At 32.5% G+C, this 16,747-nt stretch overlaps 3 protein-coding genes across 3 annotated transcripts; all 3 read right to left on the bottom strand.

The window, feature by feature from the left end:
- Window positions 1–5,416: 5,416 nt before the first annotated feature.
- On the bottom strand, window positions 5,417–6,375 carry LOC142548015 (uncharacterized). The gene has a single exon (XM_075656386.1). It carries the CDS (start codon window positions 6,164–6,166, stop codon window positions 5,492–5,494), a length of 675 nt encoding a protein of 224 aa, XP_075512501.1. The 5' UTR covers window positions 6,167–6,375; the 3' UTR covers window positions 5,417–5,491.
- Window positions 6,376–6,682: 307 nt separating this feature from the next.
- LOC142548379 (glucan endo-1,3-beta-glucosidase-like) lies at window positions 6,683–7,225 on the bottom strand. Its single transcript, XM_075656672.1, has one exon. It carries the CDS (start codon window positions 7,223–7,225, stop codon window positions 6,683–6,685), a length of 543 nt encoding a protein of 180 aa, XP_075512787.1.
- Window positions 7,226–13,768: 6,543 nt separating this feature from the next.
- LOC142548378 (uncharacterized) lies at window positions 13,769–14,660 on the bottom strand. The gene is made up of 2 exons (XM_075656671.1): window positions 14,553–14,660; window positions 13,769–14,467 (listed from the first exon to the last, which is right to left on the bottom strand). The coding sequence occupies exons 1-2, from the start codon at window positions 14,643–14,645 to the stop codon at window positions 13,769–13,771; spliced, it is 792 nt and encodes a 263-aa protein (XP_075512786.1). The 5' UTR covers window positions 14,646–14,660.
- Window positions 14,661–16,747: the final 2,087 nt, after the last annotated feature.

Here is a 16,747-nt window from a genome sequence, read left to right as displayed (position 1 = left end):
TCATAGATAAAGATTCGTGAGACCGTCTCACAAATGACCTACTCAATATTTTTTTAGGAGACAAGTCGGATTTAAATTCCCGTTTGATAAAAAAAAATTTGTTGAATGTATTCATAATTGAAAATACTATTTATGTTGTGAATAGTAGAGAATATTGATTTCGAGTACTTTATTCATCATTTGATACCTCTATTTATAGAGTAGACTTACAGAATTTGAATAGTTAATAATATCAATAATCATCTACAATATTTTTTCTATAATACACCCCCTTAGATGATTATCGACTCAACAAATTACTTCTAAGAGATGTGGGAGTTCAAATGTTGCCTCGTTAAAACTTTATCAGTAAAACTCAATGGAAAAACCTGAACGAAGGAAAAAGAGTACAATAATAGATACTACCCCTGATCTCAATCATCTGAGATCCTTTAACTGATTCATCCCTATCTTGTGCACCAATTTCTTGAATGTTGAAGTTGGCAATGCCTTTGTAAATAAGTCGGCTACATTGTCGCTTGAACGAATTTGATGGACGTCAATATCACAATTTTCTTGAAGCTCATGTGTATAGAAAAACTTTGGTGAAATATGCTTTGTTCTATCACCTTTGATGTAGCCTCTTTTTAACTGCGCAATGCAAGCAGCATTATCTTCGAATATTACTGTTGGGAACCCACATGATTCTTGAATATGTTGTGTCATAGATCTCAACCACACACACTCCCGACTTACTTCATGAATTGCAATGATCTCAGAGTGATTTGAAGAAGACGCTGTTAAGGATTGCTTCACCGACTTCCATGATACAGCAATGTCTCCTCGTGTAAAGACATAACATGTCTGGGATTTAGCTTTATGTGGATTAGAAAGATATCATGAATCTGCTCCAACTAAAGAAGACTTTGATTTTGTCAAATAAGACAATCTCATATCGGTTGTACCCCGAAGGTAACGAAATATGTGTTTTACACCATTCCAATATCTTCGGGTTGGACTATGAGTTATATCTCGCTAAAAGATTAACAGAAAATGATATATCTGAGCGGGTACAATTTTGCACCAATGGCACTTAGATATGGTACTTCTGGACCAATAATTTTTTCTCCATTTTCAGGTGGTCGAAAAGGATCTTTGTTAGCATCAAGTGATCGAACAAACATTGGTGATGCTAATGGGTGTGTCTTGTCCATGTAAAAGCGTTTTAATATTTTTTATATATATGATGATTGATGAACAAATATTCCCTCTCGCAAATGTTCAATTTCCAATCCGAGGCAAAATTTTGTCTTTCTTAAATCTTTCATCTCAAACTCATTTTTCAAGTAAATAAGATTTAGATCATCAACATATATTGCCACCAATTGCAAAACCCTCATCTGTTCTTTTTATAAAAGCGCATGGACAAATAACTATTATTTGTGTACCTTTCTTTTAACAAATATTCACTAAAACGATTGTACCATATGCGACTAGATTGCTTTAATCCATATAAGGATTTATGCAGTTTTATTGATAACATAGCCTTGGGCGCTTCACCATTTTCTTTCGATAGTTTGAATCATTCAGGCACTTTCATATATATATATCACTATCAAATGAATCATAAAGATAAGCAGTTACCACATCCATAAGTCGCATATCAAGAGTTTCTGATACTGCTAAACTGGCTAGGAATCGAAAAGTAGTGGCATTCATCACAGGTGAATATGTTTCCTCAAAGTCAATTCCAGGTCTCTGCGAGAAACCTTGGGCTACGAGTCGGGCCTTGTATATTATAATTTCACTATTTTCATTTCTCTTTCGTAAAAAAACCCATATGTATCCTACTGGGATTACATTTTCAGGTGTTCGTACAGGTCCAAACCCTTTCTGTTTTTCTAGTTAGTCTAATTCAGTTGGTTTGGCCTTCTTCCACTTTGGCCAATCATCTCTTTGTTGACAATCCTTAACGGATTGTGGTTCTGGGTCTTCATTATGTATGATATCAAGGACGACATTTAGGGTCCAACCTGTTTAACTAATCGAAATTTCTACAAAATTGGATTAATTATATTGGTGCAACCTATTAAATATTGGGTATGGTCTGGACAAGTTTGGTATGTGTTTAAGTTTTAGCCGGTCGAGCTGGTACGGGTCCTTAAAAGTTTTAATGAGTCGGGTATCGTGTTTTAGTAGATCCGACTCATTGACATCCTTATTCTTAATCAAATATCGTGTTTTATGTTAGCTTTCGGCTATTTCTTTTAATAAATTTTACCAGTTAAAAGTAGTACAGTATGCTGTATTACTCAATTTTGTTTCAAAATATTTAAGTTTTATCATTATCACATGACATGAGATGATTTTTTAGTGAAGTTGCGAATATTTAATTCTACAGTTGATATCAGAGTAAATTTTATTGGTTCGATTTTCATAAAATACAAGTTAATACAATATTTTTGATCGTAAATTTGTGGAAAGTTGATTGTTTTTGTTATGAGACAATCCAAATCAGACAATTATATTATTTTTTTAATTTATTGATGGAACAAAAAAATTATCTATTTTTTAATGATAAAATAACATCATTTAGTTATTTTTTAATGAGTAAATAATGAAGGTAAAGTGCATCCACTCGTTCATTCAATAAGGAAAGGCAGAAAAAGCGAGGTGGGAGGATCATGTAAGGTTGGGAATGGGCCTCACAATTTCATGATTGTGCCCATTTCCTTGATAACAGATTAACAATTAAAAAAGTTGTACTGATAATCCTTCTCTAATCTTTACTCTTTTTATTAATTAATTTTTATTTTAAATTAATCACTATATAAAATACACGTTTACATAAATAATTAATATTCAAAATTAAATTAAGTTACGATGAAAATTTATCTGATACAAATAACATGAGTAAATCTCTTGTGAAACGATTTTATAGATATTTATCGGTTAGACATATTGATCTGATGTATATTTAATATTAAAAATAATATTTTTAACATAAAATTAATATTTTTCATAAATTCGACGACACAATGATTAAGTTAGGTCGGTGAGACCTAATGGCCTATTGAAATTTGTAAGGGGGGGAAATGAAAAATGAAGCATGATTGCTAAATATACAAGCCTCTACATTTTATACGAAACTTTCACTGTTCTCATTGTCTCAGTCTTGTTAAGTTTAATATACAAATTAAATAAGAACAAAATGAAAATTATGATAAGCTATATATTGATTATCATTCCTCTAATTTTGAGAAATTTGGCCACATATGAATGTAACCAAGATTTCAGCATGGGATAGTTAAATAGTTGAACGATATTTTCAAGGATTATCATTGTTATAGTTATATCATTTAATTTTTTTAATAGTTTTTAATATTTTTTTAATTCAAGTTAATTCTTATACAGATTCACGAACAATTTGGATCATTCGAGTTTTTATTTTATTTTTTTAAGAAAAGTTGCTTGTTTAACACTTTTCCATTGCATTCGTTCTTCCCCTCTCAAATCGTTATAAATTTATATCTTTTAAAATTATTGATGTTGTTTAAATCTGGGATGATAGCTGAGAGGCCGGATCTGCACTTGGGAAGCTCGGATCGGACCCTCGAAATTTAGAATCACAAACAAGAACGTTAGAAGGGGGCCAGAAGGTTGTTCCGGCGTAGTCCCTTTCGACGCTCAAGTCAGATAACTGAGAACTGAGAGAGTAATGTGTGTGCTGAGAGAATGTGAATATCTGAATAAATAAACCATGAATGGAAACTGGTATTTATAGGAGAAGAATAAAGTCCTGATTTGGCAGGTCTAGATTCTCAGAATATCGGACAAGATTAGATTAAACCTTTGTGGGCTTTACCTTTTTGGATTTTATTTATGTGGGCTATTCGTTAATGTCTGAGTAGAAGCTATCTTAGGTAGGAGCCCGTCTATAGTCTGGACCCTGTGTGAGCTCGGCCGAGACATTTTCAATCAACACATTACCATAATCTAGGAGGCCGGCTCGGTTCGTGATGGGAGGTCGGCCACCTCTTTTTGATTGATGAGATTACAGGCGTTTGGGAGGTCGGCCTAGATGACCTCCCACCAGCTTCGTGTGAATGAGGTGACCTCCTGACGAGCTCTGGCATGAAAGTGACCTTCCGGGACTTTTTGAATATCTTTGTGGGATTCGCCTTTTGGGCTTTCGAGTGGGCCGAGCCTATTTCCTAGCGTATCAATTATAGAAAACAAAAAATATGACTGTGCTCTCTTATGCATTTATAGAAATAATAATAATAATAATAATCATTTTTCCCTATCATTACATCTATATAAAATAAAACTAATTGACAGGATAAACGTAGTATTGCTTCGGCAGTTCCATGTATTTGGATGGCAACTCTTCTCCAAATTTCTTCCAAGAAGGTAGTTAAACCAACATTATTATTTTATAGTTATTGACTTAGATAGCAAGCCATAAATTATGTGCTTCTGAAAATGACAGGAAGTCATTAAAAAAAAAAAAATTAAGTTCAACGCGGCTTGTTGTAATTAGATTTATGTCCAAAGTTGAGGTAGCTAAGAAGTAAATAACTGATTTAATTTCCTATCATCGATCGAGTTGGTTAAATGTGTCAAGTTTGGGGTCATCGTAGAGTTTGAAGCTTACAAAAACTTTTTTCAGCAAAAGTATATTTTAGGTTTTATCTGATGTGTGGTTTAAAGTTTGCGATTTATTACAAGTCATTTAAAAAAAGCTAAAATTAAAAATTATAGCTTGTTCAAGATGCAATTAAAATCACCATAATAGAAAAAAAAAAAAAAAAATCACCATAAAGGCTAGAGCCTAGAAAAATAATAAATTCGAAATCATCATGGAGAGTGTCATGTGGTGTTTCACTGGCATGTATCATACCCAAATGAAGCACTAAATTTGAAGGATTCACGTGAATTTAAATGTAATGAATGACGGCTGGCAATAAAGTATATATCAAGATAAACTGGCAAAATTTTCACTTCACACGAATGATTGTAGAATATATTTTTTGTGGGAGAGTCTCACGTATCTTTATCTGTGAGACGAGTCAATTTTATCGATATTCATAATAAAAATTAATACTATTAACATAAAAACAATAATTTTTTTTAGATGATCTATCTAAATAAGATATATGTCTCACAAAATATAATTTATGAGACCGTCTGATACAAGTTTTTGTCATTATTATATTATGTTACTCTTAAAACACATTTCTCAGAAGAAAATAAAACATAACCACCCCAATAAAAATAAACAATTTCTTAAACCCACCAAAATTGTACAAAATATAGTTATATGTATAATCAAATTTATATTTTTTTGATATAATTATTATAAATAGTATTGTACATATTTAAATTATTGTAGATATTTAAATGTTCTTTAACTCTATATTTACTGGGACCGGAAAAAGAAAGAAACAAATATTTTTTTAAAGTCAAATTCTTCGAAACATTTTCTTAATTAAGGCTACAGACGACTCAACTAATGAACGGCGGCTACCGGCGGGGAGTAGCTGATGCTTCTCTGGTTAGGGAAGGCGAGCATCGCCGTGTGGTCTATGAAATCCTTGAGCGCAACCACCGATTGTAGAATCGTTCTCAGATCCTCCGCGCAAGCGAAACCCAGGTTTCCAATCCTCCGAACGGCGTAAACGTAGAAAGTGACGCACCCTTTCCTGAACTTGAACCGTGCCAATTCGCAACCCTTCAGCCCTCTGATCAGCTTCTTATTCACTTCACCGAGGGGAATCTCCGGCGGCCAGAATCTATCCATCGCGGCCTTCATGTTCTCCGATTCCAGAACGAAGAGCACCACCTTGGACTTCTTCGTCCCCAGACCTAATGTGAGCGTGTGCCAAGCTTCGTGAGCGAGGATCGTGAAGTTGGTGGGCACGTAAACGGTGGCCGAAGGGAAGCCCGGGTTGGCTTTGTTGTGGTTGTTGGTGGGAGGAATGGAGAGGAGGCGGAGGAGGTCCAGAGTACCGGCACGTCGTATAGTGAAGGATTTGACGATGAATTGGCCCCCAAATCTGAGGCCCTTGACTTCGGTGCTGTGCTTGAAGGAGAAATCAGCTGGTGTGGTTCTGGTTGTCTGATCGTTTGGATGCTGGTGCTTCTGCTTCTTGTTGAGCTTCTTCTTCTTCAATTTTTCTTCCATGGACTGATGGAAGGTAATGTTATGGGTTCTCTAATTGCGGAAGGGGAAAAGGAAAGAAGAATTTGTTGGTGGGACGTGACGTTTGATCAAGAACTCTCACCTTTAGATTTTGGGACAATATACTTTTCAATGAAGTCACTTTAATATTTGGCTTCAAAAAGTGTGTATAAAGCAGCCATGCCTCTCTGGCTAGCTAGCACCTTCTTCCTTTTGCTAGTTGATTGGATGACTAGGTGTCTTGTGAGACGATTTCATAAATCTTTATCTGTGAAACGGATCAATCAGACCGATATTCACAATAAAAAATAATTCTCTTAGCATAAAAAGTAATATTTTTTCATGGATGATCCAAATAAGAGATCTGTCTCACAAAATACGACCGTGAAATCGTCTTACATAAGTTTTTGTCTGATTTTATTTTAGTATATGTAAAACTATAGTAACTCCAATCGTAATTTTGGTCATATATTACAATTTTGGTTTAATTTCAATATTAGTAGGTTATATTTGTTTCTTTTAATTTAAAATATTTTCATCGCAGTTCTCACGAAAAAAATTTAAAATTGAAACATATAATATTAACATTGAAATTTTACAATATAAACGTTGAAGAAGAGCTTCGTGGAGGCTTTTCATGGCGGCGACGAGGTTGTCGGTGAGATTCTTTAGGCCCGCATGGAGAACTTCGTTGCCCACTAGGACGTAGTTGATTTTTGTTTGAGGGTGGAATGGCTTGATGTTGTTATCGACCCATCGACGCGCGTACTGGACGTTGGTGAGACTGGGGATCTCTAAGTTGGGCACGGTGACGGCGACTAGTATACCGGTGTTAGCGAAGGCTCGGAGAATTTCCGGGTTGGGGTCGAAGATCTTGATGCGGTCGATGGTGGCCTTTTGTTTGACGAACTGGGCAACTTGCGCAGGATGAGGGAGGTTGTTTCCAAGCGTGCCGTAGTTCACGCCGATGGAGCGCACGGCGGAGAGGTGGTGGAGGACAGCAATGAGGAAGAGGGTGGCGGCGGCTAGGTGTGGAGGACGATTTCTCGCACACATTTCCATGTTATTATAAACTAACAAGTACACAAAATTGCTGGGAAATGGGGATGATTGTACGAGAATTCTATTGAGAAAAATTGAAAGATTTTTATGGGAAATTGTAATAAAAAAAAGTATAGAATTTGACAAGATTTTGACATGATAATTGAGAAAATTTGTGTTATATTTGGTGTCAGGTTACATGAATATTTGTACACGTGTAGATTTATATATTTGAATAGCATACGATAATGAAAATATAATTTAACATTTTGTTCCCAGATATAATGCAGTCAAAAGATCACGACCCGCGCCAAGGACAACATCCCAAGATCCTGCTGGTCTTAGGTTGAATGACTGTTGTAAGATGTGTGGTCAGCCAGGTATATCTATCACGTCGACGGATATTTAAAATCGTCGTTTTAAATAATAATTGCTAAAATTAGCATAAATAAATAACGAACTATTCAATTAGCGACAAAATTTCTAAATTAAATTTCATCGTAAATTTAAAATTTAAAAAATATCATAAGTTTGCGAATATTTTAATAGCGACAATTTTTGAAGTTGCCTATATATACCCTTCTTTTTTTAGTATTTTCACCTTTCTCCTCTAGTATGAACAAGTTTTTGCCTTTTTTTAATTACTCTAACTTGTGTTTTTATCCAACATTATATCTGGTCCAATGCTTAAACTTTATAAGTTTACATTTCAACCAAATTTTTCCATATATATATATATAGAATTAGGTGCATGTTATATATTTTATATTAAATATTAGATGTACACATACAACGGATAACTTGCATGTTATGTATTTAGTTTTATTGTTAACTAATTGATTTTGATATGTACATTATGTATGTTCGATTATTTAATTTATTGTACTATTTAATTTTATGTGAGACCTAACTAAGTTATATATGCATGTGTTGTAACGTATTTCTTTATGTGTGTTAATTTGGTAATAATTTATAAAATTACATTTATTATGTAGCAAGCTATATATATATATATATATATATATATATATATATATAATTATGTGTGTAATTATGGATATTAATTATTAATTATTTAAAGCGATGTACTATATTAATATTAAATAATAAGTTAATATTTAATAAATTTATATTATGTAATCATATGATTATTTAATATTTTGAAATTTTAATTTAGCTACGGTATTTTAACAATAAATAATTAAATATCATAATTATATTGTTATTTAATAATTTGAAAATTTTAATTTAGAATTTTCTTTTTTTTAAGTCGTCACAAATACCGATGATTTGAATTAAATTTTTTGCAAACAACGATGATTTTTGGTATAAAAAAATACTTCGCAAAATAGATCAAATATCATAATTACATTCTGATCTAATATTTTGAAAATTGTAATTTTGTGACGATTTTTGAATAAAACTGTCGCTAATAAAAAACAATTTTCAACAAATTGTCGCTAGTTTCATGAAAGAAACTTTAATCAGCGACAAAATTCAAAACCGTGACTAGTTTCATTTTTTTAGTGTATTATCTAAAAAAATTTAAAAAAATTCAGACGAATGATATCAAATAAATATTTAATTTGATATTGTTTCTCAAATATCATAAGAAGGTGTACGTAATCGGGCTTTGTCATGGATTCATTTAATTTAATTTAAAGAAGCTTCGTTTTCCAAAATGAATATTTTATATGCAAAATGAGAGTGATTGAGCTGTTACAAATTCCAGTATAATGTAGCTAGCTCTGAATATTTATGCTCCTATAAAACTAACTATTTTAAGAAGTATGGTGCCGAGTTAGGGATGAGATATCGTATCATACCGAAATTATATATTATATGTCGTATCGATGATTATGATATAAGCAAATTTTATACCGATATCATACCGACGTTTTCGGTATACCGAAAATTTCGGTACATATAACTAGATACCGATTATACTGAAATTGTACGATAGATTGAAACTTCGGCATGATATCGGTATATATCGTATTATACCGAAAAAACTTTATATTTTTAAATTTTATAAATTTATTATTTTAAAATATTATATATTTTTAAATTTTTATATACTTTTTCGGTATTTCGTTATATACATAAATTTTCAAATTTCATAGTATTATCGTATCGAGAAATTCGATAATGTTACCGTATCAAAATCTTCGGTGTACTGAAAATTCGTTAAATTCAATTTTTTTCGATATGGTAATATCAATATATCGAAAATTCATTATTTTTTTCCACTCCTATGCGAAACCATCACTGATCAGAATGAATTATATGTTGTGTGTGTTAAATTCTTAATTTTAAAATTAAATACATAGCACGATTATGATATTTTGACAAATAAATTGTGTAGTTTAGTGTTGTGATATTTTTTTATTCTTCATATGGATCAATTTTTTTTATTCATGTCACGTAAGCATTTTTTTATTTAAAACTTTTTTTTTCAAGATGTATTTTTTTTATCAAATTAAATTTTAAATAAATCATAAAAATGTTTATGAACCCATCTTACGAATCAATTTTATGATATATATTTTTTTATTTGAGTATATTCACAAGGAAACTATGTTGCAATTTTAGAGTGAACATAGCAAAAAATTATCGTAGCATGCTTTTATTTTATGAAATAATAATGATAAAATAATTATATTGGTGTGGGTTGATCCCATTAGAGCTTCTCCAATCGAGCTCTAAATTAGCGTAAAAAGCAAGATGGTGTAGTTTGTTCCTTCTCCAACCCAGCGCTATGTTTGACGCCAAGATAGAGATTTGCTACAATGTTGCACAAAATTTGGTACAACACGCTAGCAATAGCGTTGCTTTTTTTTTTTATATATATTTTTGTAATTGTTTTTTATGTTATTTTACTTAAACTCTGAATATTATATAATTAGTTTTATAATCTAATTTAATTATTAAAATATATTATTTCAAACAATAAATTTTAACAAAGTGATTTTAAAAAACTTGGATATTTTAATTTAATACATAATTAATAAAGATAATATTATTATGTTAATAAATTATTTGTGATAAATTAGTTGTGGCGCCCCAAACCTCGCCACGTAATCATACAACATATGACGTCATATGCATAAAATTTTTTTTTTCGACAACGTAATAATATAATGCATATACGACAAAATAGTGCATTCACCACACTATCTATGTCAGTGCAGCAGAAACAGTTTAATAAATACACACACACAACTCAAATAAGACAATAAACTATATTGTCTCTATCTACTATCAACTACATGATTGTTTGACTAGACACATGACCGACGATTTCGGTTGGGAATAAATCTAGCAAGCGGACTAGGTCAAGTAATAGTATTTGGAGATGAGTCCAGGTATCGTACCCACAGAGATCGATGTTTAATTACTAGAATATGAATTATTTTTCTTAATTCAGGCTAATAAAATTCAAATGATGAGAGATAAATTAATTAAAACTAAATAACACGATTTAAATAAATTAACTAAAGCAAAACTAATCCAAACTATTAATTTAGACGAAAATTCAAATTATTTAAAAACGACTAAGGCGCACAACGGTACCGAGACAATTTATAATCTACGTGTCAAATTCATATTCATTAAATTAATTATTTAATTCACGACGGAATTCCCAAAATTATTTATTAAACGATTCCTCGAATTAATAAACCTAATTAAATCTAACAGTCCAATTATTCCTAACTGAATTTAATTAGATTCAACCGCATTAGATCGCTGTGAAATTCCAGTTTTTCAACCTAAAGTCGCACACTGAAATCGAATACTATTTCTAGTCAATTTAACCATGTGTTGATTGATGTGTGAAGCAAATATTAATCTATCGCCTTCCGATTTTAGATTAACCAACAAATATTCTATTTAATTGGCCAGATTAAAAGAACACGTGATAAACGACATCAATCAATGAATAAAATAAATAATCTAATTGAATCAAACTCAAAACATCAAAAAATAATATGTCTCGGCCCTATCATGGCCTTAGTCTATAAAAATCTACTCCATAAACTTAAAATAAAATTGCAATTCACTGTTTAAATTCAATGCAGAAAACATGATTAAGAAGGAATGGAAAGAGATTCTCTGTAATTTGTAGCGTGTGAGGAATTCCTCGCTGGTTTTGTCTTCCTTCTTCCTCCCCTTTTTTTCTTCTTCCGCGCTGTCCTCCTATTCCGTCTCCTTCTGTGCTTCTGTTCTCGGCTCCCTTTCTTCTCCTGTACGCTTCTGCCCTTTTATTCTCCTCAATGGGCCTCTCCTTTTTTTTCTTTTTAAGCCCATATCAAGTAAAGAAAGTGTAGATAAGATATTTGTCAAGATTTACATAGATTTCTCCAAAAATTCAATATCATCAAAGAATAAGAATATTTTATTTCCTTTGAAATCTAGCAAATTTATTTTATCTCCTAATTTAAACACTTTTCACTTTTTATTCAAATCTACAATTATTAATTAAATTAAGCACATAATTAGGATAAAAAGTCTAGATAAGGGCAAATATTATCAAATCAAATCCCTAAAATCTTTGTGAGATTTGGCCTTATCAACACACCTAGTCCTTCACCTCTATCATGTCTCACAGCATAGTCCTGTGACCTGTCCAACAGAAACAGCCCCCAAAGGATGAGCATACACAACAATCATCATCGCAATATATAACAGTTATATTAACAACAACATAAGATACAACTGAAATGATAACAGAAATACCCCATTTGCCGTTTCTGGACAATCAGCCATCAACAACCTCAACATCATCACACTGCAACAATAACATCGACGATACGTCGCACCCCAACTCCGGCGACAGCAATATCGTCGAACGAACAACAACATCGACGATACGTCGCACGCCAACACTGGCGACAACAATATCGTCGAACGAATAACATCAACGATACGTCGCTCCCCAACTCCGGCGACAGCAATATCGTTGAATGAACAACATTAACGAGACGTCTCCCGACAACGATAGTCAACAATATCAACAATAATAAACAACAACAAATATAATACCAAATCACCCAATTCCGGTGATTTATCATCGTTCAACGCAATAGTATTCATCAATACTAAACAATAACAACATATGCTTGTACGCCAACACGTACCTGATAATCGAGTATATATATCAAATCTGGATACTTCTTTGATCCAAATGTGGCTTGTGATGTATCTAGGAAATTCAACAATAATTATCAGATCATTGTCACCGTATCAACATAATCATAACAGCCTCAATATATAACATCAAATAGCCCAACAATAGTTAATTCAACAAAATATAAAACTCGATTATAAATTATTATCTCTCAACAATTTAATATTCTGGTGTATTTAATTCACAATACTACCATCAAATACACCCTAATTAATTTAACATCAAATAATAGGCTATTTTACAACATCCTTCAAATTACGAAAACTTTATATTAACGTGTAGCATATACTTCGTAAACTCCGAATATATAATCAGAATTAATAACAACTGACAAACAACTCTCCAATCTCAACCCAACGATTAAAAATCCCTAATTAAAACAAATTAGGAATAATTCAAAATAACACCGCTATAATCTTCTCTACTTCGTTAAAATCATACACTACTCAACAATCTTCAATTTCAGTATGATTTAGTAATTTATCAGATTTATTCCAAAAATCGACGAATTTCAAACATCACCAAAAATATAAAATTTATACCTCAAATCGAAGACCTCGTGTCAACGATCTCATAACTGAAATTGATTTGTCGATTGGATAAACCGATAATCGCACGATCGAAAAAAATTTTCAAAACTCTCTGATCTTCTTTCTCTCTTGTTCCTATCTCTGTTCGTTTTATTCGAGCAGTTCGGTGGAATTCATTGAATTCCACCGATTCAATCTTTTATTTTTATTTTTTAATATTATATTATATTATATTATATTAATAAAATAAAATAATATAATATAATATATTTAACATTTTAACACGGTATATCTTTTTGGACGAGTCAAACAATCACATTTTTCAAAACTCGAAACATGAAACTTCTATATCTTTGAGTTTTCTACATTATATCCAAATTTCAAATCATTTGGACTTCATATGGCCAACATATGTCATATTTCATTCTTTAAAAATCATTAATTATTTAATAATCTCACATTACTAAATCAACAAATTGTGATATTTACTTCAGGCATTACATTAGTTGTAGTAAATAAAATAGTATAAAATATGCCATGAATATCTTAATTATGTAGTTATAATTAAATTAATTAATATTGAAAACAAAGATACAAGTAAAAAAAAAATTAAGATTTCAAACACTAATTTTTTGAAAATCAAAGAAAATGATACAAAATTAAATAAACAAACATAAAAACACTAATTATTAAAATTGACATTACAATACAACATAAAATAAAATAAAATAACAACACTTAAAATCAAAGATAATGATACAACATAAACCTAAACAAGATAATAAACAACAAACTATTAAAAATCATACCACAATACAATAAAATAAGGATGACAAGCACTTAAATTTAAAACAGAGGTAAGCTGGATCCAGATCCTCCAATGTCTCCAAAATATTTTCCATAGTCGAGACTATCACGTGCACGTTTCCTTTCTTCTCTCTCACTCAAAATTCTTGACTGTTCGGCCCTAAAATTTTCACGCGAAGATGGATCTTGAATTGAGTTGAGATCGATTACCAAAATTTCGTTTTCTTCTTGAAACCTAGCCAAATCCAACATTTGTCGACTTTGTTCTATTTTTGTTTCATTTTGTTCCAATTTTCGTTCAGTTTGTTGCATACGTTTTATCTGCAATTCTTTGTTATGTTCACGATAAGCATTTTCAGTTTGGGTTATTTTCAGAATTTTTTCTTGTCCTAATCTCATTGATTCAATTGTCTGTGACATATATTCATCTTTTTTCTTTTTCAATTTTGCTTTTTTCACTCCAAGTGGCCGCTGTGACGAAGTACCACCAATATTTTCATCACTTAAATTAATCTCAAATGGTGATAATCCAGGGGACGCTGATTTGGGGGAATCCATTGCTTGTGTGTCCGATTGTTGAGAGTCAAAAAATTCAATACCTCTTTGAATTTTTGACCGTGAATGATTTGACGAAGCTGCAAATTTCTCCATATCTTTCATAATAGACCATACATGATCAAACTTAAAACCTTTCTTGAAATTAGAATCCTGTTTCAGTAACTTTTTTGCACGAATTATCTGTATATAAAATTAAAGTTAAGTTAAATAATATAAAAAACTGATAATACTATAAGTATAGATATTCTATCAAAACAAAACTCACAATATCCATATCTGAAGCACCGCTTGGATGGAGTTGTTCAACTTGTTGGATGCATGCTTTTAATTTACTAATTGCCGCCAATATTAAGCCCATTCGAGATTGCACAGATCTTTTGTTACGAACTTCAGTCATGTCAGGTGCTCTGGAACTGTTGTAGCTTTGCTCAACACGACTCCAAAATTGATTTCGAGATTGGTTTATGCCTATGATAGGATCTTGGGAAATGTCAAGATAAACATGACAAAGGTGTATGTCTTCTTGATATGAATAAGAAGCAGCTCGTGCATTCGAAGCCATCGAAACAAAAATATGTTGGGAGATAAGTATAATATTTATTATATAGAGAATGATAATGGTGACTCGAAATGAAATTATGTTATATCTATATATAGAATGAGTGATACTAGATGATATGAAGTTGATGGTTGTGATTGAATGAAATCTAATCCAATGGTGAACAAATCAGATCAGATTTTTTGTATATAGGATAAAGATCCTGCGGTTCCGATTAAATGAAATCTAATCCGACGGAGTATAAATTGGATCAAAATATGATAAGTTTTATAAATGATAAATAAAGATCTTGTAAGGACCGTGTATCATGTTATCGTATATCCTGTGTGATTATCGATGATTCATGAAATTGATATGTGATTATGCATTTGATGTATATTATGACAAGAAAATTGAGAAAATGAATATTGAATATGAATTGACGTTGTAAGAGCTCGATTGGAGAGGCCGAACGCCAATTTAGTACAAACATAAATAATTGTACAGAATGAGTGGCGCCCGGGCGGTAGAAAATGACCGCCCGAGCGCCAAGGTAGAAATTTCGAGTGTTCGGGCAGAACACTTCGCGCCCGAGCGGTAGTTTGTGACCGCCCGAGCGCGGAGCAAGTGGCATTTGGACAGAACATGCCGCGCCCGAGCGGTAATTTTTGACCGCCCGAGCGCGGTGCATTTGAAACTCGGGGGCAGAACCTCTCGCGCTCGGGCGTGAGAATTCTACCGCCCGAGCGCCGAAGCGGTGGAGGATAAGAATAAGTTCTTTTGTTCGTTTTATTCATTTATCCTTCGACAACTTCGAGAGAATACGAGAGAAAGTGATTTCTTTTATCCGAATCGACTTCGAAACGCTGTCTAAACGCGAAACAAATTATATATTTATGATCTTCGCGTCGAGGGCTTCTGACTGAGGTAATTTTCTTCTAGTTCCAGCAGCTCTAAATATCAAAGTGCTGGACTAGCATGTATTTGAAGTTGAATTTCTGATATGTAGTAGAATAACCGACAAGAAACTTATATTCGAAGTCGGAATTGAATTATGATATGAATTTGATTTGATATGAATTTTTGAAGTTTCAAATGATATTTGAAACTCATATTAATGATTTTGGAATATGTTATTGATTGGAATGAGTATGTTATTGATGTAGATAAAGTGTAATATCAATATCTTCAGGCTACATCAACTAGAAACGAAGAATTGAGGTATGTTGCGACCGGGTAACATACGACAGGTATCTGTATTATATGATATATGTCGGATTGATTTGATTGATTGGAATGAGATTATGTGTCTATATGCCTTAATTGTTGATTGATGTGGCATACATGACATTGAGATTGAGATATCGATGTATAAAATAAATGTTTTGTTAACACACATCATTTTATGCATACATCGATACATGACATGGACGTTGAGCTATGATCCCTGGATACCCTGATATGATTTGATTGGATTCCGGGGTTTGTGAACACAATCGCTATGCCGGTATTATATGACCCGTAAAGCATAGACAATTGTGGCCCCATATGATTGGATATGAGATTTGGGATTTGATGGCGCTTTGCCGACGCTATCATACGAGTATCCCAGATTGGCCGGTGTGCCAGCTCGAGCATTGATTTGATAGCGATTCGATTGATTCTGACATGTGCTCAGTGGATGGGCATTTGACCTGATACCTCCACGACATACATGCATTGCATACCATATATCATTGTTTAGATACTTGTGGTATATATGATTGGTTGTTCCATACGGAGCTTTGCTCACCCCCAAGGGGGGCTGTTGTTGTTTTTGTGTGTGGACAATGGCAGGTACTCCAGGATATCAGGAGACCGGAGATGGTACTTCTGGAGGGAGCCACAGCTTGGGCTGAGGTTTTATGTTTATGTCTTGTTCC

Source organism: Primulina tabacum, chromosome 6, assembly GCF_025594145.1.
Source record: "Primulina tabacum isolate GXHZ01 chromosome 6, ASM2559414v2, whole genome shotgun sequence".
Taxonomy (NCBI): domain Eukaryota; kingdom Viridiplantae; phylum Streptophyta; class Magnoliopsida; order Lamiales; family Gesneriaceae; genus Primulina; species Primulina tabacum.
The sequence above is the reverse complement of the archived record's forward strand: the minus strand, read 5'-3'. Positions and strand labels throughout refer to the sequence as shown.